The following is a 27723-nucleotide window of genomic DNA, read 5'->3' as shown; positions in this document are numbered from 1 at the left end:
GGTGCTGACCGGCTGGAAAGAAGCTTTTCGAACAAACATGTGAATGTCCTGGTGATCCACAGGTTGGCCGTGGCCAACAGTGTGCCCTTAAGGCCAAGAAGACCAATAGTATCCCAGGGTGAATTAAAAAGAGCATGGCCAGCAGGTCAAGGGAGGTGATTGTCCCCATATACTCTGCTCTGGTGAGGCCACGTTTGGAGTATCGTGTACATTTATGGACGTGTCAGTTTAAAAAAGACAGGGAATTTCTGGAGAGAGGCTGGAGGGGGCCACAAAGATGATTTGAGTCCTGCAGCATCTCCTTCATGAGGAAGGACTGAGAGGATTGTTCAGTGTAAACGAGACTGAGAGGGTGTATTATCAATGCTTATAAATATCTAAAGGGCAGGAGTCAAGTGGACAGGGCCAGGCTCTTTTCAGTAGTGCCCAGCAACAGGGTAATGGTCAATAAACACAGACCAGAACATACGATGTTCCATGTGATCATGAGGAAATACTCCCTTATTTTGAGGATTACAGAGTACTGGAATAGGCAGCCCAGAGAGATTGTGGAGTCCCTTTCTCTGGTGATATTCAAAGCACACGTGAATGCTTTCCTGTGAAATCTGCTCTAGGGAAACTTTTATAGCAGAGGGGTTGGACTGGAAGATCTCCAAAGGATCCTTCCAATCCATATGATTCTTTGATTTTTGCATGTGATTTAGCAATGAAAGCCACCCATCACATTAGCTGAAGTTACAACAGGCTACATCTTCCCCCCAGAAACATCAGAGAACTGACAAGAATTCGAAGAGTTGTTTAATTACCCCTGCTCTCATGCTGCCCTACGTAGAGCCTAGTGCTGAGTTCACATGCCTTACTGTTCTTTTGATAATTTTATAACATTTCAGCCTAGATCTTCACAGCTGCTCAACACCTTGATTACACTGATTTTTAATCTGAGTTGACTTTGGGGCCAATATCAGTCAGTGCTTTGGACGTGGTGGGGGGGAAAATGGTCCTGAAAGGGTGGTCTGGCATTGTTGCTTAGTGCCCAGATTTGATTTTACAACAGCAAGCTTGCTTCTAATCTATGCTAGTGTACATTGTAGAGTCAGGTACAACTCTCCTAGAGTAGCTCCAAGTCCCTCTATGCTATTTTTACCCTCTTGTCACCACTTTCCAAGATGGTAAATCAAGACCTATTTATCCACTGGTGAGAATTCAGCTTTGACTCTAACACTGAGAAGACTTTTCTCAGGATCTGTGTAGGTGTTGTGCACAGCTTTGAGCTTCTGGGCTTTGTACTTCTGTGAATGTTTCCCTTTGGGTAATATAAATAAAATATTGTATATAACTGTCACCCATTCAGAATATTGGTGGTTATTTTGCTGTAAGCCAAATGAACTTACTGTAAAGATTTAACATGAGATCTTGGAGAATTTGGGCATAATTTAACCAGAGAGAACTGCTATTAAAGGAACCAGGATGTTCTCTTTTGTCAATCTTCCCAGCATTTTACGTGCCATTCAAATCTGTCCTCTAGTTAGTTATCAGTAGTATAAGTCATGGCTTTGAGAGTATGAGCTCCAAAGCTTAGCCATGATCCACAGTTAAGATCATCCAAACTGTCACCAGGCTGAGAGAAAGAAAAGAGAAAACGCACCTCTGTAGCTGCTTATCTCTTTGATGATTATGTGTGCTTGTCTACCCAATATACCAATGCACTCAAATCATCTTTGAACATACTTTCATCATTTTGCTCAACAGACGTGTAGAGGAGTAAGTAAGACTGTGCTGTGAGTGCAGTTGTATCAAGTGGTGTGTGATGGTGCCTTGCTCTTTCATTCCATCTTTTTGGCCCAGCTGGGCAATATGTAAGCCGTTACTGTGCCACATTAATTCATTCTTTTTCTCACAGAAGAAAAGGCTGTGTTAACTCTTTTGTGTTGTTGAAATTCTTGTGGGTAAAGGGTGATTAAACTCTTTGAAGTTAACAATTCCAATATCCAGTATATGTCCTAGGCACATCGTAAGCATTGCTTTTATATGTTTTATGTTCTAAAGGACAATAGTTTTGCTCAAATGTGGTGGTTTCCTCTTAGAAGTGTCTTCTCTATTTCAAAGGATGCTATCTGTCATTATGACATGCTCCAAAATGAGTATACCCGAGCCAAGCAAGAGCAGAACAATCAGAAGGTTAGAATGTGTGGCAGAGAAAGACTAAGAAATCCCAGAAGAGTCTTCTGACTGGCACCCATTTTTACCCTCTATATCATTGTTACTTAGTACTGATAAGTCAGTGTGCTTTAATATGAAATTGTTTGGCTTCCCTGTGAAGCAATCCATTTTGCCAACCTCTGACTTAGTGTAACTATAGCAAATTCCATGTGTGTCAGTGAGCTCCTCAGGCAGTGAGCTTTTGCTGTGATCTGGTTAGACCTTCAAGCAGCTGACCTATGGTTATATCTGCATGGCAAGTCTGAAGCTAGTATGCTTGATCAGAAGTGAAAAGATGAATCATCATCTTTAAAATATAGGCCAGTTGCCAGCAAGTTTTAAAATCTTCACTATGGAGTTGGAATGCAACTTCCTAAAACTGATGAATCAGTTCTGAGGATTGGTACTAGGCTCTAACTTTCCTGAAGGTTTTCAAAGGCTTTTGAAATGATTCTGGAATATTTCAATAATTGGTGTTGTACAATATTAAAAATCCTGCCAAGGTACCTAATTAAATGCAGCCATAGTTGCTTCTCCGAACTGAATTAACTCCTTGGTTTGACGTATTGTGAGCCCTCTTACACAGGTGGATAATTCAAGCTCCACAATGAGTTTTGGTCACCTAGTTTCTCAGTTCAGTAGGTCTGCAATTGAATCATTTCCTCTTAATGGGTAACTTGACTAAGGGGTTTGAAAGTAATTAGCAAACTCAGTGGATCTGATCTTGAAGTGTATGATCAGCATCTTATCAGGAACTGTTCATTTCCTATGGGAAGCTGTGGTTGACTTCTCAACAAATTCAGAGCACAACTTGTTCCTTCTTCTAAGGAAGCTAATCAAGGAATGGTTGCACCATCCCAGACATGTTTTGATTTGTGATAAAGTGATCCCAGCTGATTCTAAGGGCATTCTCAGAAAGTCTATTCTTTATTAGTACTGGATGTTTTATTTGGTCACTTTAAAGGAAACAGTAACTGACTTCTTACAGATGCAGCCTTTTTTTAATCCACTAATACATTTTAATCTTGGGGCACAGCTATAAGTGGGATATGCTTCCATTGCACTCCAGAGCAATTCAGATTGATTTTTGTTTCTACTTAAGAAATATATTATAGAAAACCCACAGTATGTAAAAGTGCTCAGTGTGTTGAGATGAACTGGCCTTGTGGTATATGCAGCTCCTAATGGGAGTTCAGTACATTTAGGGAAGTGGTAATTGATTGCCTGGTGCTTGGGCTAATTGATATGGCACTGAGTTAGTCAGAAGCTCTCAGCTCCATCAAAATCACACATGACAGTGCTCCAGCAATTCTTAATATTGACTGGGTAGCTCATACAACAAAAACAGCATGTTGTGGAGGAGACTTCCAGAGCTGAGTGAATCTTCCTTCAGCATCAGTTACATTCTTTCCAGAAAGGCTTCCTGCCTGGAGTAGCATTACTCCTCCGCTGGAAAATTTTTAAAAGGATGTTCTCAGGTCTGTTTATTTTTTATGGGCTTGGATGCGGTCACTGAGATCCTGTGAGATCAGAAGTATGGAATGAAAGTGGCCACAGATGACACTTGAGCTATTTCCACAGCTGGATGCACACCAGCCAGAGTGGGCGGTCTTCTGCAGATGAATTAGTTCGTTGAAGTACATGATACAAAACATCTGTTACAATGAGAACAAACAAAAACAATGTGCCTTTGAAGACAGCGATTTGTTGGGAGCTCCTTGCAAGGGTGCTGAATGAAGCAGTTGTCAGCAAGGAAACATTTTCAGGCTTGCCCTTGCATGAACTAAAGCAAAACTACACAGTAAAAATACCTACATTCAATCAAGCCAAAGAACTGCTTTTCCCAAATGCTGTTAGACTGATTCGTGATACAGCAGTGGGGAGGGAGAGAATCCTTCTGTACCAAATGTCTTTTATACCCTAAACCACTTTTAATACAATGGTACCATTCCAGCTGAGTGGCTATAAAAACTTAGAAGCTACATTGGTACAATAACTGTTATTCTGTCAGTCGTTCCCCACACTGCTTTATTACCAGCTGTCTTGAAGTGCAATAGACATTTTTCATTGTCACTGCCACCTGATGACAAATAAAACCTTCAAAATGTTTTGGCTCAGAGGAGTAGCTCACAGCTCCTAAACAGAAGTGAACCTTTCATGTCACCTTAATGAGCAGAACTGATCCAAACATTCCCACTCCATTTTACCCTTATGAGGCAGTTACTTTTGGCTGCCTTTTGTTTTTTTGTCATGTCTGATCTGATAAGAGAGTAGAAATTCTAGGTATTTTTGGACTAAACATATATGATATATGCATAAATGTCAGACAGATCAATAAGGCAAGGTGTTTGTTGGTTTTCACAGGTCAGTATTGCTCTTGTAGAGCAGTTTAAAGAAAACGCAGTGCTGCTAACGTGGTATTTTAGCCATGAATTGGAGGCAAATATATACATAAATACCACTTCCTCCATTCTATTTTCCCTGAAGTGAACGTACTAACTATGATGCAGTATTGATAGATGGAGAACAAATCCTGTATGCATAATAGAAGTTCTACTAAAGTATGCTCCTGAAGAGGGTTTTTGCCCCATCTGTGTGCACATGAAGTGGATTGTAGTATTAAAATAAATAAATAGAAATTAATTTTTTAGATCAAGTAGTAGAGATATGTGATTTTGGACCTGGAAGTCCTTTACTTCTCCCCCAGCTGCTGGCCTGCTGTGTCTGCAGAAGGCAGCACATTTTTGTGAAAGCTCAACGAGTGAACAGGTGCTCCCTTGGGTCTTGGGGTGTCAATTGATCCTGTTGGGAGAATACGTTTTTCTCTGGACGTACATGTGTGATCAAATGGTAGGTGTCTGGAGAGGCTGGAAGCTGCTGAGGAAGCAAAGTTAAGATTTTTGTTCAGTCCAATTGGTTCTAGTTTATGCTTTCCTGATGAGAAGTGTCATTGTAGACGTCGTCATAGTTTATTATAGCTGTACAAGACAATTATGTTAATTTTACTTTTATTTCCTAATATTCTTTGATCTCATGCACATCAAAGATATAAAATTTTAGTCTTGTTGGTAATTAGCTAGAAAGCAAATATGTTGTCTGTCAGTACAGAGGATACAAAGCACAAGAAATTGTCCTGGGGGAGTCTAGGCTCTAGTCTAATTTTTTTTCTCCTCATCATATTTTTATTTCTCTTTCATCAGTTGCCTCAACCATTAAATAAATGTACTGGAAGTAAACTTGCCATTGTGAAATTCATTCAGCTTTTTAAACCACGTAGTCACTCAGTATGGATCCTCGATTGAGGCAAAGCAGTTTGGTAGATGAAACAAAAAGGTACATCAGTGTTTCCCAAATTTGCAACAACCCCTTGCAGTCTGTATTGACAAAGGTTTCACGCTTGCTTGCTGTTAGTTTTGTGCAGACTGAGGCTAATGCTGTGCACAGCTCTGGTTTAATTCAACCATTATAATCCAGAGGCTTTGATTCCTAACTTGTGATTAGTGCTCTGGTCAAGAAGAGCAAATGGCTATATGCTAAATCATTTCGATCACAGTTGCTCTTTAAAGTTGTCTTTCTGGAAGAGGAAAACACACAGGGATTATTTTAAAATTTCTGCAGTGAATCTCTGCATCAGTACTTCATGCCTACAGCTGGTGGATTTATACATTGAGATTTATTCTGAGGATTGACCCCCCTCCCCCTTTTTTTTTTTGTTCATGAATTGCAAAGAGATCATTATCTTCATAAATTTGTTTACTGTCCAAAACTTTTGTATGAATAATTTATGGCAACATTTCAGCCTAAGGATTGTTCTCAGTGTGCATAACAAGTATTTATTAGATGGTTTCATACTGGAAGTTGTTATTAGAGTCGCTGCCTTCCTGTTCCCAGGTTGGTTGTCCTTATCTTTATTAATTACGTTAGCTTCTAGACAAGATGACTGTTTTTTCACAGAATAAGATTTTATTTCTTGATTAAACAAGTCTGCAGGCAGCCATCAGTTGTCTATATAGTAATCACTGCTGAAAATAAAAATAACAGAAAATTTAGAATTGGACTGTTGTAAAAAAAAAAATAAAAAAAAAAATTACTGAATCACAATCTAAATCTGAAGACAAAAGCAGAATCATTCTTGCCTGGTATAATTAATTAATGACAATCTGTAAGTGGTATAAAAATCTATTAGATACCTGCATAGTAATGCAGAGTTTGGCTTCCGTCTCTGAGGATTAAAACAGTGTGAAACTCCGGTAGCATTCAAGCCAGTGACAAAACTAATTGATTTCAACGGGGCCAGGATTTCAGGCCAAAATTTTCAAATTCACTAAGCTAAAATCTGTACTTTGCTGTTGTTGGATTATGGAGGTTTTAACCACTGAAATTGTAAATGGCTAAAAATTTGTCTCCATCTAGTTTCAAGCATTGCATTTATTCATTTCTTTTTTGGATTTCTATTCACTCACAGTCACACAAGGCTGAAACACCACAAAACAGAATCTTTCATGATGCTGCAGTTCCTAGATAGTAGAAATAGTACGAGAAGATACCACAAAGAAAATACTACAAACAAACCATTTCGTGTACTTTTTAGACCCACAAATGGATTTTCTGTGTGCTTGGAAAAGCCTCTGTAGAACAGAAATATGGCTGCCAAAATGTTGGTCTCTATTGGAGTTTATCAGAACATCTGCTGTTAGTTATGTTGTATCTTTTGATGTCAAAGAAAAAACAAGGGCTTGTTTGGTTTTTGGTGAAGGGGGTTCAAACAGAATGAAGATTCACAACCATGCAGTGCAAAGAGTCCAGCCCTCGAGTCTCCATCACTCTGGAATTAATTATAGCCCTCTTTTTTCTATCCACATAGCTCTCAAGAGAAGATGGGAGTATTACCCACTTGCCTATCATCTTGCTCCTATTTATCTTCCTTTAGATGTTTCTTGTTTCCTTTTCCTCTGAGGCTACCCTTTGCCTCTGGCTAGGACTGACAAGGCTATTACATATATAGTACTTTGTGAATAATAAAATTTGGCTTTGTGGGTTGAATCAAATAATAATGCTAAAACTTGTCCCGAAGTGAAAATCTGCAGAAGGAGAGGGTAGTGACATGGAAAAAGTCGTGAAAATGTTGTTTTGACTCAACTCCAGGAGACAGCTTGGGAGTGGGAAAAGGGAGAGAAGAACAAAGACAAAATGTCTATAATTTTTGTTTTCATTTCTGGTCTATTGAACTAATTTTAGATTTTTTTTCCTTCGAATTTAGATAAATTCTGAAATGACATGTCATTTTGAAATATGGTAGAAACACTGCATTTTGACAGCTCCAATTTTTTTCATTCCTTTGGTCACAATTATGTGCCAAGTGTGACCTGAATTCACAGGATATTTTATACTCCCTCAAAGTGCTCTTTCAGAATAATTTACTGTTCATCTCAGCAGTGGTTGTGTACTGTCCAGCTGGCTTTTTTTTCCTCCAGCCTATAGTATGTCTTTTAACTCCGAAGCACTTTTACCTTTGTGTAAAAGATGTCTTCCTGAGCTCCTGGCTGCCCAATCTGTGTTACAAAAGGCTAATCATTCAGCTTGGGTCAAAGATTTGCTCTGGTACATTCACCACAGTAGAGGGCAACAATCTTATTTTTGTCTGGCAGTGGAGCAAGTTGCTCAGCACTTTCTGAGAAAACGATGTTTGGTAGTAGACTGTTTTCCTGCTAGCCGGAAGAATTGACTTATGTTGGATGAAAGAAGGGTTTAGAAATAGACCTTGACAGTTCTTCACCTGTTCTTTCTTTGATAATCCTTAAGACCTGTGGTTTTTTTGTCACTGTGTCGTTCTGTTAAATGCTTTACATAGTGACTCGTAGAAAATGGTGGTTCACCTAAAACCTATAATAAATTGAAAGTGTAAATAAATGTATGCCAAAGAGATTTGGCTAATTTACTCCAATAAACCCATTCACATTAGAAAACTGAAGCAGGAAACCCAGTCTTAATTTGTCCACGTTGCTTTGATGTTCTCGTTCGTTGATGAGCAGAAAATTGCTGTTAAGCAAGTAGCCTGAACCCAGAATATGCAGAAGTCTTGGCATTCATCTGCCAAAATTGATGACTGTTTTGAAGCGGATTGAAATGAATTGTAATGAGAGGCAAATAACAAGCAAGGTATTACCACAATGTAGAGAGAGGTAGTAATAAAAGTATTTGGTAACTCTAGGCATTGCAGTATGTGTGTGGCTGAAAATGTACTTTGGTGTCTGCTTTCTTCCTTTCATTTATCTAATATCACTGGAATTCCTCTGAAACTGGCAGTGAGATGGGATGGATGTGGTCCATTCAGTAATGTAGAAAGTGTGCTATTTGGGGATCAGTCTGTCTGGGGAAAGTAACAACTTTTTGATAAAGCAGAACATCCTGACATGACACAGCAGTGACATTCTCCATAGATCAGTCAGTGTGCAAGGCAGCAACCATGTAAGCCTGTCCCTTTTGTCTATCAGTGTTCTACATGGAGCTAACCTGCAAAATACTATCCCCCACCTTTCATGGGCTTTTGGACATCACAAGTTGCAGTCTTTTTGTGATGGAGAGTGTCTCTCTGTGGGTAGCTGATGCATGGACAAAACTGAACAGCTGTAGCTTGATAACAACTTTCAGTCCCAGCAAAATTCAGCAACAACCCAACCCGGTGACCCAGCATTGGGACTGCCTATTCTATTACTGGTCCTCTGAGCCACTCTGTTCCCTCCATGTACTTTCAACATATTTAACACATTACAGCTGCGCTCAATGCTATACAATAGTTAAGAGGGCTGCCAGCATTTCCAGTATGAACTCATATTTTAAGGATAATAATTCAGCTGTAAAAATGTGCTTCAGGCTGAAACTTTATAAGGAAGGTCTCTGCCCAAGAGTGACATTATCTGGACAAAGAAAAAGAGGAAATATTTCAATTTAGTCATTCTTAATCAGTACAGATGTATAAAAAATAAAATGACTGATTCTTGTAGGATCAGTTGCTTTTTCCTCTTTTTGGCATAGCAATAGCTAAAGTCTATTCTCCTTGAACTTTTCATGTCCATTTTTTTTAACCTGACTGGACCGTTTTACCTGATGAAGCTTTAACTCATGAGGGTCAGTTTAAAGTGCATTTCATCAATATTTTCATCTTCCTTGAAAAGAAAATAAATGAAGTTTGGAGCAAGGTAGATTTAAACTAACCATTTTCTATTAATTGTCTGCACAGTATGAATTGAGAGATTAAATGATTCCTCTTAATAATTAATTTGAACTGGTGGATGTGATCAAAACCACCTGTTCCTTTAGGGCCTGGAACTGTAATGACCCGAGCTGCATCCCAAGTCTGAACACTCATGAACCTGGGAAAGTTCAGATGTTGATCCAGATGTTGATCCCATTCCAGGACCCTAATAACAAGCTAGCACTCAAGGCCTCTATATATCATGCAGTTTGTAAAGCACTTAGAGGTCCTTTCTATTTTTGTAGAAGGGAGACTTACAAATGTCAAAATTGATTGTAATATACAAGCTGGTCTCACTGGAAATACTTCTAAGCAAATGGGGACTTGAAATATTACATTTTTACTTAGAAAACCTGTTCAGCCTCTATGTACTTCTGTTTTCTGACCTTTGACACAAAAGTTAGGACTTGAGTTTGATTTCATTTGCATAAGTCATACCACACTGACTTAAATGAGCTTACTTTTGAATATCTTGCTCCCTGTGCCTGCTGCCATCAGCTTTACTGGCAGCTTTTGGTCTATGCATTAGGGAAAGAAAATTTAGGTAAGGACATTTTTGCAGCACCATCTTCTCCTGATTGTGCCTGTAATATTGGCTATTTAGAACAGTGGAAATCTGCACAGGAGTCACTGAGGATGGTGAAGTTATGCGGGTGTGGCAAAAGCCATGTGTTGGTGACTTGTGATGGTTATCTTGTACAGTTGAGTGCAAACAGCAAAGGTCTGTTGGCAGAGAAATCATGCTTAAAATTTGTAAAGGCATGAGTGAGGCATAGGGTCACACTGCTTGCTATGATGGAATATGAAGTAAGAAGTCACTATTGAATGTTTATGCCTCAGTCTTGTTTTTGAGTGCTGTCACCAAGCTGGCACTGCTAGGTACCCAAATTTAAGCATTCAGAAGGCAAATCTCAATACAGAATGGAGTGCCTTTCACCCATACCCTTCCTTGAGAGATTACTATAGCAAAGAATCCAGAAAATGAAACACAGCTTGGGACCTGTGGTACAGTGTTTGTTTTGAAAAGTTGTTGTTTTATGTTTTAATGAGAGGAAAGACAGAGCTGGGATAATTTTGTTTTGGTAACTGTGCTAGGAAGTGCTCTGTTGAAATTTAACATATGGGATTACAAATCAAATGGAACATGATGGAAATACAGATATTGGGCCTCTCTAGTAAAGCAGCATTTCCTAATTCCAAGGTCAGAATGGAACAAATTGTTACGTAACATGATCTGTGGCTTAGTACTGGATTTCCATGTATCAACTTAAGTCTGAAAACTATTATTCAGCATACTTTATGGAGAGTGGAGGTTGGGTTTTTATCTGGGCTTCAGAGTGACACAGCAGTCTAAGTCTCAGCAGGATCTCTCCTCCCCTGCTGCTGGATTCTTGGGAAACCTGGTAACCCCTGCAACAGCATGTCTTGAGGGTACAGATTTGGGCCTGGCTTTAGAGTTAGCTCTGAAATGGTCAAGAATCGTCTCAGGCTCAACATTACAAGGACCACCACACAATCCATGAACAACTGTGTAAGAACCGTGAGCTCATTCACATTTGTTTTGACCATCAGTAGTAAACTCTGACTTGCAAGAACCTGATACCTATTTCTCTTTTGACTGTTGTCTTCTCAGGGATTAGAGAGCACACAGAGGAGCACTCTGCTGTCTGCCACATTAGCACATCTCCTCAGTGCTTCATTGGGTACTACAGTCTTGCTCTTCAAAGCTGGAGACATTTCAGACATTTCCATTTAAGAGTGATTGTGATTCTGATCAGGTCCTTCTAGTGCTGCGGACTTAACACCCTGCACAGCCATACTATTTTCCTCTGTCTCCAGTTGTGTAGGATGCCATTTTGCCATCTTACCTTTGGTGGATACATGGGGCTATATTAGCTACGTGGTAATACACAACTTTTTTTTTTTTTTTATCTCATGTTAGCCAGTTCCAGATTTTCTTTCATTCCCAGTGTCAGTGTTTGTCCTTCAAATAAGTGAATCTTCTAGCACAGCAGCTGAACTGTAGCTCGCATGGAGCAAATCCCTCCTGGTTTCAGGCAGGATATGAAAAACAGCACATCTGTTAGAGATCACAGTTGCTGTCCTGTCACTGGCCATTGCAGTTGTGAGGCTAGAAGGGCACGCAGAAGAAATATCACAGACATTTCCTCTGCAAACCCAGTTAGCCACTCTTGGTGCCTGGCAAATGACCTGTGTACTAAATCTTGCCAAGAAAGGCAGAGATCAGCAGTACGGTGCCTCAGACATTTGGTGTGATCAAATGTCCGTTGTCATGACTTCATGAAGACACACAGACAGGCAGGACTGCCTCATTGCTCAGAAGGCTTGAGTCCTGGGGAAGACCAGGGTGCTACCACATTAAAAAAGTTACCCACGTGTTGAAAAAAAAAAAAAAGTGTTAAAATAACTAGCCCAATAGCCTTAGTGAGTGTAAAAGAAATAGTAATATCCTTTTTATTCCCACATGCAATTATTATTATATAAAGATAAAAGATTAGATTATTAAGGATGCAAATATAGAATCCTTTTTGAAGTTTGATTTGAACCCATTGGGGCAGGAAAGTGGAAATTCAGGATGCTGATGCTAACTCATGTTTTAATTGTGCAGTTCTTCAAATTCCATTTTGTACCTTGATAGAACTAGAAGTTGCCATGAAGTCAGTTTTCACATATGGCTATAGTCATGAAGGAATAGAACAGAGTAGAATTGTTTGCAGAGGAAATATTGTTTACTTTTCACTTCAGTAGCTGAAACTCCATTCTGATCCTGAGAAAAGCTAGTTTAGAGCAAAGAGACTCACGATTCCTTTTATTAGGATTTTATGTCAGCTTCTGGAAAACAGTGGATGAAGGAATTAGTCCACATCAGAAAATATGCTTAGGAGCATAAACAGAATGGAATTGCCAAGCATAACTTTTTAGCATGTGTCACACACTAATGAGATATAGATCAAGAAATCTGTGCAGGAAATAAAGATTTGTTTCCACTAATAGTGTTGAGGTTTTTAAATCTGTACTTATTTTGGCATGGAATGAAATGATGGGTTTTTTTTTGTGAAATCTGATAGAGGGAGGGAGTGGAGAAGATTTGTTCTGTATGTTTCAGTGGTTAGGGTAAATCACAACCACTGTGTTTCCTCTGTCTGCTAGGGAAGCTAAGCCTCATGTGAGCATTGTGAGGATGTTTTTGTTAGCTATGGCTGTTCTTGAAAGAGCAAAAGCATTATTGCATGGATATATGAAGCCAGAACACACCCAAGTGCACTTATAAACTGAAGGGTAGGAAGAAAACAAAAGAAACGTGATTTTTTTGTTCCCCTCTAGAGTGGATTAGAAGAGGAGCCAGGAGCTGTCTGGTCTCAGATGCCCAGTCTGACATGTCATGTCTTTACTTCAGTGGGTACCTTCAAGTTAGCAGACCTCAGGGAAATTGCTCACATTTTTTTCAAGCAAATAGTAATGGTTACTTTCTTTTATTACTGTGGCAAGCTGGAGAAGAGGATGAAAAAGAACTGTTTCCCTCGCAATCTAAATGGAGCATATGGGCTTGTGGTCTAGCCTGCACGTGCAGATGATGAGAGCAAAGGTATAGCACAGGGCTATCAAACTATTCTTCAGAGTCATTGAAGCATATTTTTCTTTCATAAATACTAAGGGAATTAAAAGAATTCTCTTCATTGTCCTTTTGTACAATGGCCTTTCCTCTTGAGATCTTATTTTGGGTGGAAAGATTGAAGTCACCCTGTAAAAGTCACTTTAGGCATGAAATGACATGGGGAACTGTTTGTTTGCAACATAAACACTATCTCTATTTTATATTTTTAAGTCCTTTTGGAATAACAGACAGCTATATTGTGTGAAAGTTATGTTTTTTCTACTCTGGCAGAAACATCAACTACTGACATAATATCACAGTGATATTCCTTGATGCAGTTCTGATACCAATACAGTTGCTAGTATTGCTTTATTTGTGCACACAGCTTTTGATAATAAAAAAAAAAACCACATTTTCTATTGCATCAACTGCTTCTTTCATTTCTGTTTTTTGCCATTCTAATATCCTTTTTTTCTGCATCTATATGTCTGTAGGTTAATATCTGTATATTCTAAAAACTGCTTCAAACTAAGAGGTGGGACATAGAGTTAACCACAGGAAAACAGTGGGAAAAAACAATAGAAAATATTGGCTCTTGTTGTAGGAAAGATGAAACATATGAAAGAGTCACCTTTGCTCTTTATTTACTGCACTAAATTATGTTACTTCTGGATAGTAACTCTTTTGGACCTGTGACACATAAGAATAGAGAAGTTCTCAGACATACAGGGAAAATGAGCATGAGAAAGCTTGTTTGTATGTTTTCTAGAGTTTTAAATGAGATATGAAGGTGATGTCAGATGAGAATTTGAATCTATGCCCAAAATGAGAAGTATGACAATACAAGATTGTGGTTTAGTACTTGCCACAGAAACGGGATTCAGAGTTAAAGTTCTATACCAGTGTTTGCCCATTCCAAAATTAAAGTTGCTTTGGATTCAGTGCAGTATTTGGGCTTCCTGGTTGTTTTACTCCATTTTTAGTAAAATTTTAAATTCAACAGAGTAATGAAATGAAATCAAATATTAAGATTTGAAGAATAGAGATCGTTAGCTGATCTTCTTCATCATACTCATGTAAGTATTTAATCTCAGAGTAGCCAGTAAATGCCAAGGCAGTTGGTAACTTTTCATTGAGAAAGAGACAAAAGTATAGAAATATGTTTTCTTTGATTTTAAAATATGATAGGTATTAGTGGCATATCAACAAGCATCCCTTGCAAAGGTGATGATAAAGGGCAAAGTGGTTTTTCACAGCTGCTTTTAGTCTCCCTGCTATAGCCATGAAAGCCTGACTAGTAACAGGCAGCACAGACCATTTCAGCAAGCTCACTGCCCTGACAAGGGGACTCTTTTCTGCTGTCTGTAAGATGCAGCTGAAGGAGATGAGAGAAGTCAGTCTAGACAGAACAGTAAACGAATAGAGATATAGCTGCCATTTATTCTGTATGCAGAGAGAGTATGTTCATATAGGAAAAAAAAAAAAGTATGTTGGATTTTTCATATTAATTCTTGATAGACAAGTCTTGCCTGATAAGTATGAAGAAAGTAATTCTTTCACTCAGTTTAATAAAACCCCAAGAAACAATATGTTCTTGATAACATGAAGACATTCACATGGTGGTATGGTAGTAATTTCTTCAGATGGAATGACCTGGTGCTTGTATGACTGCACGCTGTGTCTCTAAAAAAAAAAATCTGAAAAGTGGGTTTTCTGCTGTAATGTTTATTGGCTTCACATTGTCCAGTATTTACAAGGAAGAATTTTTTAGTATGTTTAATTTGTTAAAACTTCCTTAAAAAGAAAAAAAGAAAAAGTAAATTTTAAAGAGGCAGATGCTTACCAAAAACTTTAAAAACTATTTATTCAGCTGGCTGGTATTTGTGCCTTAAATCCAATACAGAAGAATAAAAGAGAAGCCTTTAATACAGTTCATTATCTAGAAAGCTGGGACTAATCCTTCCTCCCACCAGCCCCCAAGTGCATCACTCAACTAGTGAACTCTCTCTTCCTAAAGCCTGCTAATACACTTTTTATATCTGATGTCACTTTCCCACACTTCAAGGCTCATAAATTGGCATGTGTCACTGCACCAAAATAAACTTCATTTCTGATTGTGTCTTTAGGTATTGGCAATTACTTAAGGATTGTTTCTTTAATTTAATAAACAGGTTGTGTTTAGTTTTCTTCCCGTGATTTCAGTTTGTTGCCATACAAGAAAAGTATAGTGTTTGTAGTTGTTAAAACTGGGCATCTTTCTCTACAAATAATAAACTGGATAATACTTTGAAATAAATATATTGACTTTATTTTATGAAAGTTACATCCACGGAGCTCAGAGCATTTTAAAACTGCAAGGTCTTTCAATTAAGACTAATTATCGATGAAATTATCTTTGTTTTATTGCAGCACTGAAAAAATCATACATTTTCTTCTGTGTCATTTGTTCATTACATGTTGACCTGTTCATTTCTTTCAAAGCCAGTATAACACTGACAGAATTGTATGACAAGTCATATGCCAAGAATATCTTGCCAGCTTTGAAGAACATTGTAGCAACCAGTTTCTTGTAGGAATTGTGAAAAAATTAATCGTTCTGATGCAAAAGGGCAGACCTTGGTAACTGGCATGCCAATAACTTGTTTTGGCAAAGACAGTAGCAAAGATTTCATCATAATTTCTTCCACTGCTTTTTCAATTAAGCATGGCAGTAGCATCATGCCATGCTAATATGTCTCTTTATAAAGCTTACAACATCAGTAAACTCAGACATACAATCAGATGAAGATGTAAAGTATGTTGCTGCAGCCTTTGCCAGTAGCCAAGTGGACTTTTATCAGCAAATGCCCATTATAAACTGAAAAGAATCAAATTATTTTTAATGTGAGGGTAATGTCTGTTGCAAGACATTGTTGTCTTCCTCAGATAAATAAGTTGCATATGGATGGACATGACAGCATGTATTACAAAATGGTCTGGAGACTGGCTGTCGCCCTAACAACCAGACGATATTTCCTTAATGAAGTATGATTTTTTCCCTGCATGATCACAAGAGGATTCTGCAAACTCTGTTGAATTAATGGACTGGCAAATGCATATAATTCTCTGCTCTAGGTAACTCTCAGCTTCAAATGCATTAAGCTGTTTTATGAAAGCTGCAGGTTTGGGTTTTTTTTGTTCCAACTTCTTTTCTTAACATATTAAATTGACTTAAATTTAGAGATCAGAATATGTGCATTCTCTATTTAACATAATATTTATAGCTTATATGAGTGATTTTTTTCTCCTTAATATATTTTCTGTCCAATCCGTATTTTTGTGAAGAGTTTATTTGCAAAACTGTCTTGCTTACTCACTGAAAGACATTTGGTATCAGATTTTTCCACTGTGTGTGGCCCTTGCATTTGCTGCACTAAATCACAAGACTTCCTTCACTGCCCTTTCTTCAACTGCAGGTTTCTGAATTTATAGACAGAAATAGCTATCACTCTGTCACATCTGTAATCACAGATAGAGATGTTTATTACTAAGGAATGTTTGGAGAAACTACGAAGAATGCTAGGTATATTAAGGCTTTGGGACATCCTAAATTAATTGCAGTATTGGGCCACAGGAGGCTGTGGTGTGACTTTCTGCTTATCCCATTATGCATTGCAACGTGATCTGTGCTGAAAACTCTGAGGCAATTGTCCATCTCTAAGTAGCAGAAGAAAACTGCTTGGAAAGGAAACTAAGAACCAGTTTACAGTTGACAAATTTGATTTATGCATTTACAGTTTGGTACAGTGAAAGTGTTGGTTTGTGATGTGCGTCATTCAGAGCAGAGCGTTCGTGATTTCTTACTGTAATCAAAGTGCAGGTGAGTGTTCAAGTCCCCAGGACACTGTCCAGATCTGTGTTCCTCTACAAGTGCAACTCTGGTATCCCAGACTGCTGAATTTTGCTCATGTCTTTCCTTGGACATGATGCTACTTTTAGTAGACTTGTGCTCTGAATGCAGAATGCGGTGAGTGTAGAATGGGCTGAGTAAGTTTTGAGTATGTCCTGCAGATTCAATTTCAGACTTTCAGGAAAATTAGTAGATTTTTCAACAAAAAGAGAGAAGCAGGATGAAGAAGAAGAATGATGTGTAAGTAAGAAAGAAGAGTATTTTAAATTATTTACTAACCCTACTTTGACTATCTAGATTTTCAAGGGTCCACGGTAACAAAGGTTATCAGACTGGTAGCTCGTTAATGTAAGTTAATCCGTTAATCCATGGGTTAGTTTATTGTAATTACTGTAAACCAGTACAAGTTAATATGGCCAAAAAGAGGCACAAAAGTGCTTGTAAGTGCTGCAGGTTTGATGCTCGCACACTGGTTGGTTTGTTCTGGAAGTATTTATTGAATCATGACAGATATTCCATGGAGGCTATTTTCAGTAATTTGCCAAATTTCTCTAGAGACTGCTGTCAGTACAAGAAGTGTAATACAGTATGTGACATGAAGCAAGTGTGTATGTATTTTGTACATTGATGCATTGCAGAGAGGACTGACCAAGTTAAGTCTACCTCCTCTTCATCATTGCATGCGCATAATGAGTTCCTAGAGACTGCAAAATCTCAGCTTCTCAGATAGGATGTGTGCAGACAAATATCACTGGAAGGTGAGAAAAAAAAAATAGTTGCCACTTCCCCAGCATTTTTTCTTTTTGTTTATTTCTTATTTGTAACTGAAAATTCGAAAGTTTTGTTTCAAACAACAACAATGAAAAATCAACTTTCCTCCTTGTGAAAACCAGATTAATTCACCTTTTTCCATACATTTTACCAGATGTAAAGAAATAGCTGAAAATACCTCTGTATTTCTCTGTCTGGAGAAGAAAGTGCAAATGACTGTTTCTGACGGACTTTTTCTAACTAATCCAGGAAATAGCATTCTATAGCATTGAACAGAAGAGTATCAACTCTTTAATAACGCATGAGTTCACCAGTATGAGAAGGAGAGCAAAAAATGAGGAATACAAATGACAGAGACTCTCCAAAGCTCTGGCATGTCTTTTGTTTCATTTTTGTTTAAAGTCTTATTCTGGCTTTAGTATATGTGCTGTTTGTTATTAATGTATTTGTTTTTCATGCAGAGAAGAAAAATGCTTTTCAATGATGCATGTGTGTTTTAAATGGGTGTCACTGCCACACTCGCTGTCAATAGCTAGTCTTACTTAATCAGCTATGAAATGTTATGAGTAAGAGTTCTTAATTGAGACTGGAAAATCCAAGACAATTACCATAATAGGTTGAAGATCTCAGAGACTGGAGGTTTTAGAAGTCAGAGAAAATTGGGGACATATGTATTCTGTCTGTAAGATTGTTCTGAATAGGATATGGAAATATATAAATGACAGGCATTTTGCAATGTACAGTAGCATTCATCATGGAAAGAACATATGCATTTTTTTGTCAGAAGTAATGAAGTAAAAAATGACACGTAATTGGAACTGACATAAAATGGCCTCATTAGTAGTGCAAATAATATATGTATGTAGCTTGGCTGTCAATAGAAACAAAACATGTTTCCTCTGACAGATATATTAGTCTCTTTTAAGATTCATGTCAAGTTCTCATCCAGGTTCACATATAAGAGAATGTGGGTTGTTTTTTTTTGTTTTGGTTTGGTTTGGTTTTTTTTTGTTTTTAAAGGGAAAAGCTGAAGTGTAAATAATATGTATTTTTAGGGTGCTGTGATAACACCAACAATGGACCACACTATGTCAATGCAGCCAGCAAGCATGATGGGCCCACTGACCCAACAGATGAACCACCTTTCCTTGGGCACAACAGGAACGGTAAGATCATAGCTTATGCTATTTCCTTTCTGTTTGCAAAATGATTATTGATTACTAATCTCCTGAGATGTTTTCTTATTCCTGATTTTTCAGTACTTTAACTTTTAGCAGTTTAATACTGCTGTGCAAAAACAATATCTCATACTGCTACCTCACTGTAACACATGTCTACAGATACTGTTCTACAGCCACTATGCAGTCACAGTCATACGGAACAGAATGGACAAAGTAGTACAAGTAATAAAAGAGTAGGTCAGCAAAGCTTTCTCTACTTAGCAGAAGTCATCTATATTAATTCTTACGTGAATATGAAAGTCCTCCTCTAACAATTTGTTATTTAATGCAAAACTGTTTGCTTGCACATCTAGAAGATTTTATATAGCTGGAAAATGGAAGTTCTGGCTTTGTGATAGGATCCAGCACTCACTTTTAACCCATAGCAGACAGCAATGCATAGTTTGCTTCAGGCTCTGAAATGTGATTTTGGGTCAAGGTCAGCTATGTTTCCAGTAAATTATATTTAAACATACATATTTCAATGGTTATTTTCTCTTTAAGCTGTGTAAGTCAGATTCAGTGAACTCCCCCAAAGTGAAAGAAAAGCAAAAAATGGTCCTAATAAAAATTATTAGTACTGAAAGTTTGCTGAAGTATTTTAGTAATACCAACAGTCTACTCACAGCCTATGGTGATTTGCTATGTGAATGTGTGCACTGCATACATATATGTATATATATATATTTAAATAAATATATATTTATAATATATATATATATATTATTTTTTTTTACAAAAATACAGGCATAAACATTATATGTCTTTAAGCACATTCTGTATGTTACAACTACGTGAAGGATCTATTGCGTACTTCAGAATTGTTTCTTCTGTTTCAATGCAGTACTTCTTAAAGGGCTGAAGTGAAGGGCTGAATGGGGCTACATCTGGCTGGCAGACAGTAGTGGTGTTCCCTGTGGCTCACTTCAAGGACCAGTCCTTTTCAACATTTTAATCATAGATCTGGATGCAGGAGTTTGAAGGCACCCCCAGCAAATATGTGTGTTGGGCAGCAAAGAGGACAACCCACATTGTGGGGTGACAGCATTGCCAGTCAGCAAAAAGAAATTACTCTCTTTCTATATGTAGCATTGATGTGGCCTGTCCTTGAATATTACATGCAGTTCTGGGCTCCACTCTATAAAAAGAACATTAAGGTCACTGAGAGTATACAGACAAGAAACTAAGCTGGTAGCTGTGCTGGAAGGTATGTTCTGTGGGGTGAGGCTGAGGACACTTGAGTTGCCTAGCCTGGTACAGAGGAGGCTGAGGGGCAACCTCACTGCTCTCTGCAGCTCCCTGAGGAGGAAAAGCAGAAGGAGGTGCAGAACTCTGCTACCTGTGAACAAAGCATGCAGGAACAGCACAAAGCTTCATCAGCAGAGGCTTACATTGAACGTTAGAAAAAATTTCTTTACCATGAGGGTTGTCAGAGACTGGAATGGTTTTCCTATAGATGAACCATCCCTGTATGTGCTAAGAGGCATTTGGACAATGCTCTCAATAGTATGCTTAGCCTTGAAGAGGTCAGGCAGTTGGATTAGATGGTCTTTGAAAGTCCTATCCTATCCCCTATCATATTCTGTTCTATTCTACCTGATGCTAATCTATAGGAATAGTTTTCCAAGTTTTCATGTTTTTGGTTTATTTTTTCTTTTTAATTGAATAAGGTACTGAATAAAGTTACATCCTAACAGAGATGTTTACCTCACTGTAGTTTTATCATCCATTTTCCTTCCAGTTCTTCCCTTGCTCCCTCTCCCTTTCTTCCTCTTTCTTATCTGTTGGAATTAAATTCTAACTCTAGTATGTTTTCACTCTATTTTAAAAAACTCTGTTGAGATCTGGAACTTCTGTATTTATTTCTGAGAAATCTTGAATATGATGGATTATTGTTCAGTCTTATTATTCAAAATACTCAGTAGTCAAAAGAGGTGACAGTTGCATCTAAAAGTTATTATCAACATTTTTCCCCTATGAACAGATGAAATTGTAGGAAATACTATGACTAGTGAGAATTTCTACACGTGTAATTACTCTGGTAAGGAAATGGAAAACAAATTTCAATAGTGCTGCTGGGCAGATGCTATGAATTTTTCTTTCTGTTTGTCATTTTCATTTCCATGACTCTTATAGGCATTAAGGCTCCTGATCTTGTTTTCTCACACTCTTAATGCAAACTAGAGAATTCCAAGCTAACGTTCCCTTCAGACTTGAAAGCACTGTCACTATACTCATAGTAACAAATCCATTGCAAATGTTGATGTTTCTTATTTGGAAAGAGAAGAGAAGGACTCTGAAAAACACAGGTAGTTTAGTGGTTGATAAAAAGATCCTAGAGCTATTGTGCTGCAACTAAACATAAATAAAATCTTTCTTTCCTGTTCCTAGCTCTTTACACAGTCCTGTCTTTCAAGGCCACAGCATTCCCTTGTAACTTCTTGAAATGCATGTGAAAGTATACCATATCGTTTTATGTTTAGTATCTTTAAAACTCCTAACTCTTTTATGGAAAACTTCAAGAAAGAGTAAATGATTGATTGGTGTTAAAATATCCATGGGTTTTTCATAAATTGCAAATGACATCCCATTTTATTGCATAGAAGATTTCTCTTTGATATAAACACCAACAGCACCGTGTTCATTTACAGTTCTTATGCGAGCAACATAATCATGAAGCTCTTCAGGAATTCCTGTCAGCGGGAATTAAAAGGATAACTTGAGGATTTGGGCTACCAATGGCAGTTTTGTTGAATGTATTCATCCTGACTTGAAATTGTCTTATTAACATGGCCCAGTCAAAAAATAATAATAATTTAAAAAAAAAATTGCACAAAATGGACAACCTATTTAGAGCTATGATTTATTTAGAGATATTTTCACTTTATTTATTCTGAAGTCTGAATTTCAGTCCAGAAAGAGGAACAGTGAGAGCACAGAGCCATGAAAAATTGAGCCAAGCCCAAAAAAATCCACTGTGAGTACCTCAGCAGGACTGTGTTTTAAGAAGACATTAGATGTAAACTGTACATTTCTGTTATGAACATATTTTTGAATTTTATCCTTTAAAAGTGTTCTACGGAGCACCATAAAGCCTCACCAGCTATCTTTCAAGAAACAATCCAGATTTTTTCCAACAAACAAGCCCTAAAGTCACAAACAGTTTTGCTCAGTGTTTGCTTTAACATATATTTTGCAGCAAACCTCCATGGTCGCTTAAGTGACCCAAATTCCAAACTTGTCTGGTTCAGGATGAATGCTGGGTTTCTAAAAAACTGTTTCAACAGAAAATCTGCTCTGATGAGTAAGCTAGAGAAATAGTGTAAAGGCCTTTACATGTCTCATACTTTCTGGGAATTATTCTGGCCTTTGATGCTCTCTGAAGGATTAAAGTCCAGTTGGAGCCATTCCAGAGCAGAAGTCCTTCACAGAGGAGCACTCTTTATCCCTTTGGCTAGGAGAGTTACCTGAGTAAGAATGGCTTCTGTCACTTCCAACCTTGACACAAAAACTGGATTCCAGTTTTGATCTGAGTCCTGAATCCTATGCTAAAGCTCCAGAGGAATCCAGGGATGGTCACCTCCGTTCCTCCTTCACTTGATTATTTAGACATCAACCACAGTGGGTATTTCTAAATGCTGATGAAGCTGGTAGCTTAAAGCAGAGAACAATCATTTCATCTACTAAAACAGAATAGTTTTCCTACAGCCTCACTCATAGACCTGTGCTATGGGAAGCTTCTTTCACTGGCCCCAAAACTCACAAGTAATTTTGTTAGGAAACCACTTGCCATGAAGAGGAATATAAAGCTTTTTTTCCCTCTCTAAAACTCCAAGGTTACGAATTTATTTTATTATCTGTTTTAACATTTTTGTCCCATCTATTTTTATCTGTTATTGAACTGTCGATGTAAAATCAGATCTTGCTCCTATACTGAGCACAATCAGGGGGATGCATTCAGCTATCAAGATGTCAGAACAAGTGAAAAACTGCAGATCATCTCTACCTGATCTCACTGCCATGCTACAAAAATCACACATTTGCAACTGGTATACTAGCCCAAAGAATGGTATAGGTCAGATGAGAGCTAATGGACTGCAGTTCATGGCAATTCCACTCCCTTTTCACATGCCATGAGAGACTTTCATACAGAATCTCCCAGTTACTGTGCTTTATGCTTCATCCACCAAGAACATAATACTTTTCTACCATTATGAAAATCAGATTAATTTCTGCCAGTGGAATACAGTTTGCATACTGCTCTGATCACCTATTGAAATCTGTTTGAAATCTGGAGTTAAGCACTGAAACTGGCAGAGGGGCAATTTCTGCCTTATTTATATGCATTTTTCATGTACAGCTCTTCACTCAAAAAGAGCAGATTTGTACTGGTGGACTGGCTGTGGGCAAATATGTAAGGAATAGCTAAACTTAAATTATGTCATGATTACAACAAAAAGGCAATAACCGAATATTCTGATTAAAGCTGACAATCCAACAAAGCTCCTGAAATTGTACAAAAATGAAAATTTAATGCCCAGGGGCATAATGCAACCTGTTTTAACCTTGAAATCTTTCTTTTGTTTACTAGTTTATTATTATTTATTACTGTAAGTCTTGCTTTTCCTATGTAATATTCATCTACAATTAGGTCTACTATTGAAAAAGGTACTATACAGAGAAAAGAGAGTCAGTATGGGTGGCTTTGAAAGAGCAGCATTAGTACGTGTTTAATAATGTATGGAGGCTGGAATTGTTCCATCATTGACCTGTCAATCAAAGTGTTTCCGATACAGCCATTGATCTGACATCTGTTCTGTGGTTTAATAAAGTTGTGATTGATGGGCTGAATGGGTATAATACAAAAACCTTTAGAAATATAAAAGCTGAGCAGTTTGATCACTGCTCTCAGTCTCTCTCTTGCTTGGCTCCTTTTTACTGCAGCACTTATAAGTTTGCCCTTCAGCAGCAGTAACCTACAGGTTTCAGTAGAAAGAAGATTTGCTATATTCTTTCTCCTTTGCTGTGCATTCCTGAAGGAAGTTTTCTGTACTTTCCCAGTCTGGGTTTCTCCCTCCTTCCTGCTGTTAGCATCCATTTCAGGTACCTCCTGAGTTCCAGTTTCCTTCATCATATTGAAACAGCCTTTATTAGTCGTCCTTCACAGCTTTTTTCTCTGTGTTTTGAAACTGTCTCAGTGTAGTCATGTTTTATCTTAAACCTTTGAGGCCCACACAAATGGAAGGATGGGTAGAAGCCATGGTTTTTACTAAAACTGCTGTCTCAACCATGCTGTTTAATTGTTCTTCACGCTTGCAGACAGTTCACTCAGTTTTAAATTTCTAATTTAGAAACATAATAAGCAACTTATAAACTAAACTCTCCATTGAGCTTTTAAAGAAACATCAGCATCAAAAATTGCTTAATTGTTCTGTATACCTCTGTATTAAAAATGCAGTCAGGTAGAAGAACTGTACTGACACAACATGGGATTCTGCTGAAACTGCAAACCATCCTAGCTCATCTTTCCTGATCTAGAGTATAACCTGAAGGAGTATCTCTCCATGGAATAACAGGCTTGTTACGCTGGTACATCAGTCTTATCTTTCACTTTGTTAGCTCTTTTTGTTGCCAGTAGAGCTTGATGGTATCTACAGAACCCTTCTATGGAACAACAAGGTTGTTATAAGCTTTTTATCTTCTATTTCCTTTGGATACTCCATGGTCACTAGTGGTTTGAAATGTCACCTAAAGGCCTCAACAGAATAACTGCTTTGTTAGATAGGGTTGTGTGCTTTTATTTGTTTATTTTTTTAAATCAGCAGTTCTATTTGCACATACTACAGCTATGTGGAACAGAAACATCATCACATTCTCCCATTATTTAGAGCCTTATTACAGAAAAATACAATGTCTGTTATTCTGTCTGTCTCAGGGTCCCTAGAGAGCTACAGGAGGAAAGTTTCTTTGCAACCTTGTGCCTTTCACATTATCAGGTGTTAATCTTGGAGCTCTTTTGTTTTACCTATTGACTGACTGTTTCAGTTACTGTTTTGTGGAAAATGTAGGACTGAACCAATTACAAATTAAATTAGTGTAGTTCAAATAGAAAGTGAGAAGATCATCCTCATGTCCATTTATTCAGTGAAGGCCCAGGTAAAGTACAAGTGATTAATCTTCTGGGGGCAGGAGATCCTTTTAAGAAGGAATCATTGGAAAAGAGAAAATAGCATAAGCATTATCCAGATTTTTATAGAAAACTCCTCCTGCACTCTCCTTACCAAAGAGCCTCCTGAAAGGCAGCTTCAATTTGCCTGATGTGTATCTTGAAATAAAAAGGTTGCTCTGTGCAACTCAAAAGCACCAAATTTCAAGCAGTCATCAAGGTACAAATAACTTTTTGATGAAGCATTTAATCAGTTTGTGGACTTTATTGCCACTAAATAGTATTAAGACAAATAGATTATCAATCAGTCTTAAAAATAGATTCAGTCTCTCTATAAGAAAACATTTTGAGGTCAAACAGCAGCGTAGAACTTAATTTGACAGTATGGGCCAAATAGGCCTATAGAACAAAGAGGATGTGTTCTTTTACCCTTTGGACCATCTTCAAGTCCCATTGACTATTGTGAGAACTGGGCTGATCAGTCCTCATATAGATGAGGATCTTTCTAAATGGTTGTCTCCGCATGAATTTCACAATCAATCTTTGACCACAGTTGGAATAAACTCGATGGCATTTTTCAGTATACAAATTTTATCTTTTTTCACTGGCATTTCTCCTACTCTTCTCATCTCAGCTTTATTTTCCAGTATGTCAGTAGTGGCTTACCGCTTGCCTTTATGTGCAAGTGTGCCAGAGAAGAGAAACTAAAAGCAGAATAAACACTGAGGGAATTCTATTTTCTGTTCAAGCTTTCCTTCATATGAGCCCAGCATATTAGTAGGCTTTGTTTTGTGTTAAGGTTTACCTTCGCATAAGACTTCCAGAAATGAACAAATGCTTTTGCTGAGAACATCACGCCTGTCTGTGAGGTGTCAGCTACCGACTCAAAGCAGCATTAGCCCACATTCCCTCTTGGAGAAGGAATTCCTGACTGTAGTGAAAAAAAAAACTAAAACAGAGCAAGAATAATGAAACAGCAAATCAAAAAGCATCATCCAAAGGGGCTATAGCTAATGTAACTTCATCTTCTTCATCTGACAAACGGAGTTCTTAAAAATGATGAGTATTTTGAAGCTTGACTTTGATCCATAACTAGAATATTTAGAGTCTGGTTTCAGCAGTATTTTCTTATATATGGCAGTTGCAGTTCTAGTCTGTGATTTCTAGAACTTGTGAAAACAAGGAATATGTACCTCAAAACCACCTTTTCTAAATCAGTTTGTTATATACATATGATAGCAATGCACTGTTTGTAAAGTGAACGTTTTTATTCTGCCATAATGAAGAGAAAGTGAAAGGCATAAAACGTAGTATTATAGAGAGTGGTCTGCAGCATATCCCCAAGAGATTCACTTTTAGTCCTACTCCCAGAACTTGTCCATATGTCATCTCAAAATTTTGTTAGCTTTTAGTAGACCATTTCCTAAGTGCTTTGAATGTGAAGAGGAAAGAAAAGTGTACAAAGCATGCACATTCATGTGAAATTGTGTTGATGCCACAGATAACGTGGGAGTTTTTGGTTTGGGGGGGAGAAGCTTGGTTTAATTCAACTTGATTTGGTTTTAAATTGGATAAGATTTTAACTAACAAAGAAGGCGAAAAAAGGAACAAATAAAAGGTTAAGAGCCTGAAATAATTCTAGGTTTGTAATATCCTACCAGAACCATAACTGACAAATCCAACAAAAATTAGGAAACAAAATTACTCTGAAAGCCAGGTCTGTCATCTGTGTTTTCTTGATGTGTTTCTCTGTTGTAAATGTGTTTTCTATTTTGTAAGCAAATACATAACTCTTTGCTTTATTTGAATGAAACTTGGTTTTATTTTCCTGCCTGTATTGAAAGTAGACTCAGATGATAGAAATGATGAATATGGCCTTCTAGAAAAGTAAGAAATCCAATTTATCAGTGATTCAAAAAAAACTCTGCGAGGCCTCCATAATCCAAGGCAAGTTTGAGATTGTAGGGAGGTGAGGTTTGTCTTGCCAAACTGTGATTTGTGAAAGGCAAGGAGTGTCTTCTAGAGCTGGTGTGTCCACAGTACTGCTCTGCCAAGCATTGGGAAGCAATTCTGTGGTTGTGTCTCTGTAAACTGCAGGTGCCTGATAACTGAGCCGTAAGCACAGCAACAAGTTCTGAATTCTTAAAGAAGTTGTGTCTTCAGCAGGAAAGAAAAACAGACAAATTATGCAGAAGAGTGACTAGTGTCTGCTTAGCACTATTGAAGTCCTTTATATAGTATCAGCTTTGTTAAAGGTGAGCAACTTCAGTTACAGAGTTTGTAAACTCTAGGCAGAAGAAGAGAGCATGAAGGTGATAGGCAACAGCAGTTGCATACAACAGAATATAGGTAAATGAAGGGCAAAATAGGGGAAGTATAAATGTCTTGCAGAAATCTGTGATATATCTAGAGCTTGGCTAGCATTTGAAATGAATTGGGAATGGTTGTTAACTGGAACATCCAGAATTCATTTGGGCCATACACCTCCAAGTGCGATTTTCTGGCATTGACACAAAACAGCCTGTTTTCATCTCTAAGCTAAGAAACATTGTTAATTCAATTCAAAACAAGTAATAAAAATAATTAATTCTTATTTTCTATTCATTT

General features: G+C 37.7%; 1 protein-coding gene across 12 annotated transcripts in view; it reads left to right on the top strand.

Annotated features, from left to right (window-relative positions):
* RBMS3 (RNA binding motif single stranded interacting protein 3) overlaps positions 1-27723 on the top strand; it is a 697193-nt gene that overhangs the window by 639376 nt on the left and 30094 nt on the right. For all 12 annotated transcript variants that reach the window (XM_090142518.1, XM_090142517.1, XM_090142519.1 and 9 more), the window contains one exon: positions 18786-18896. In XM_090142518.1, the coding sequence (XP_089998644.1) occupies positions 18786-18896 (111 nt within the window). The remainder of the gene's footprint in view (positions 1-18785; positions 18897-27723) is intronic.

The sequence above is a fragment of the Phasianus colchicus genome, chromosome 6 (assembly GCF_987193195.1).
Source record: "Phasianus colchicus chromosome 6, bPhaCol1.hap1.1, whole genome shotgun sequence".
In the NCBI taxonomy this organism is placed as follows: domain Eukaryota; kingdom Metazoa; phylum Chordata; class Aves; order Galliformes; family Phasianidae; genus Phasianus; species Phasianus colchicus.
Note: the sequence above shows the minus strand (reverse complement) of the source record. Positions and strands in the feature narration are given on the sequence as shown.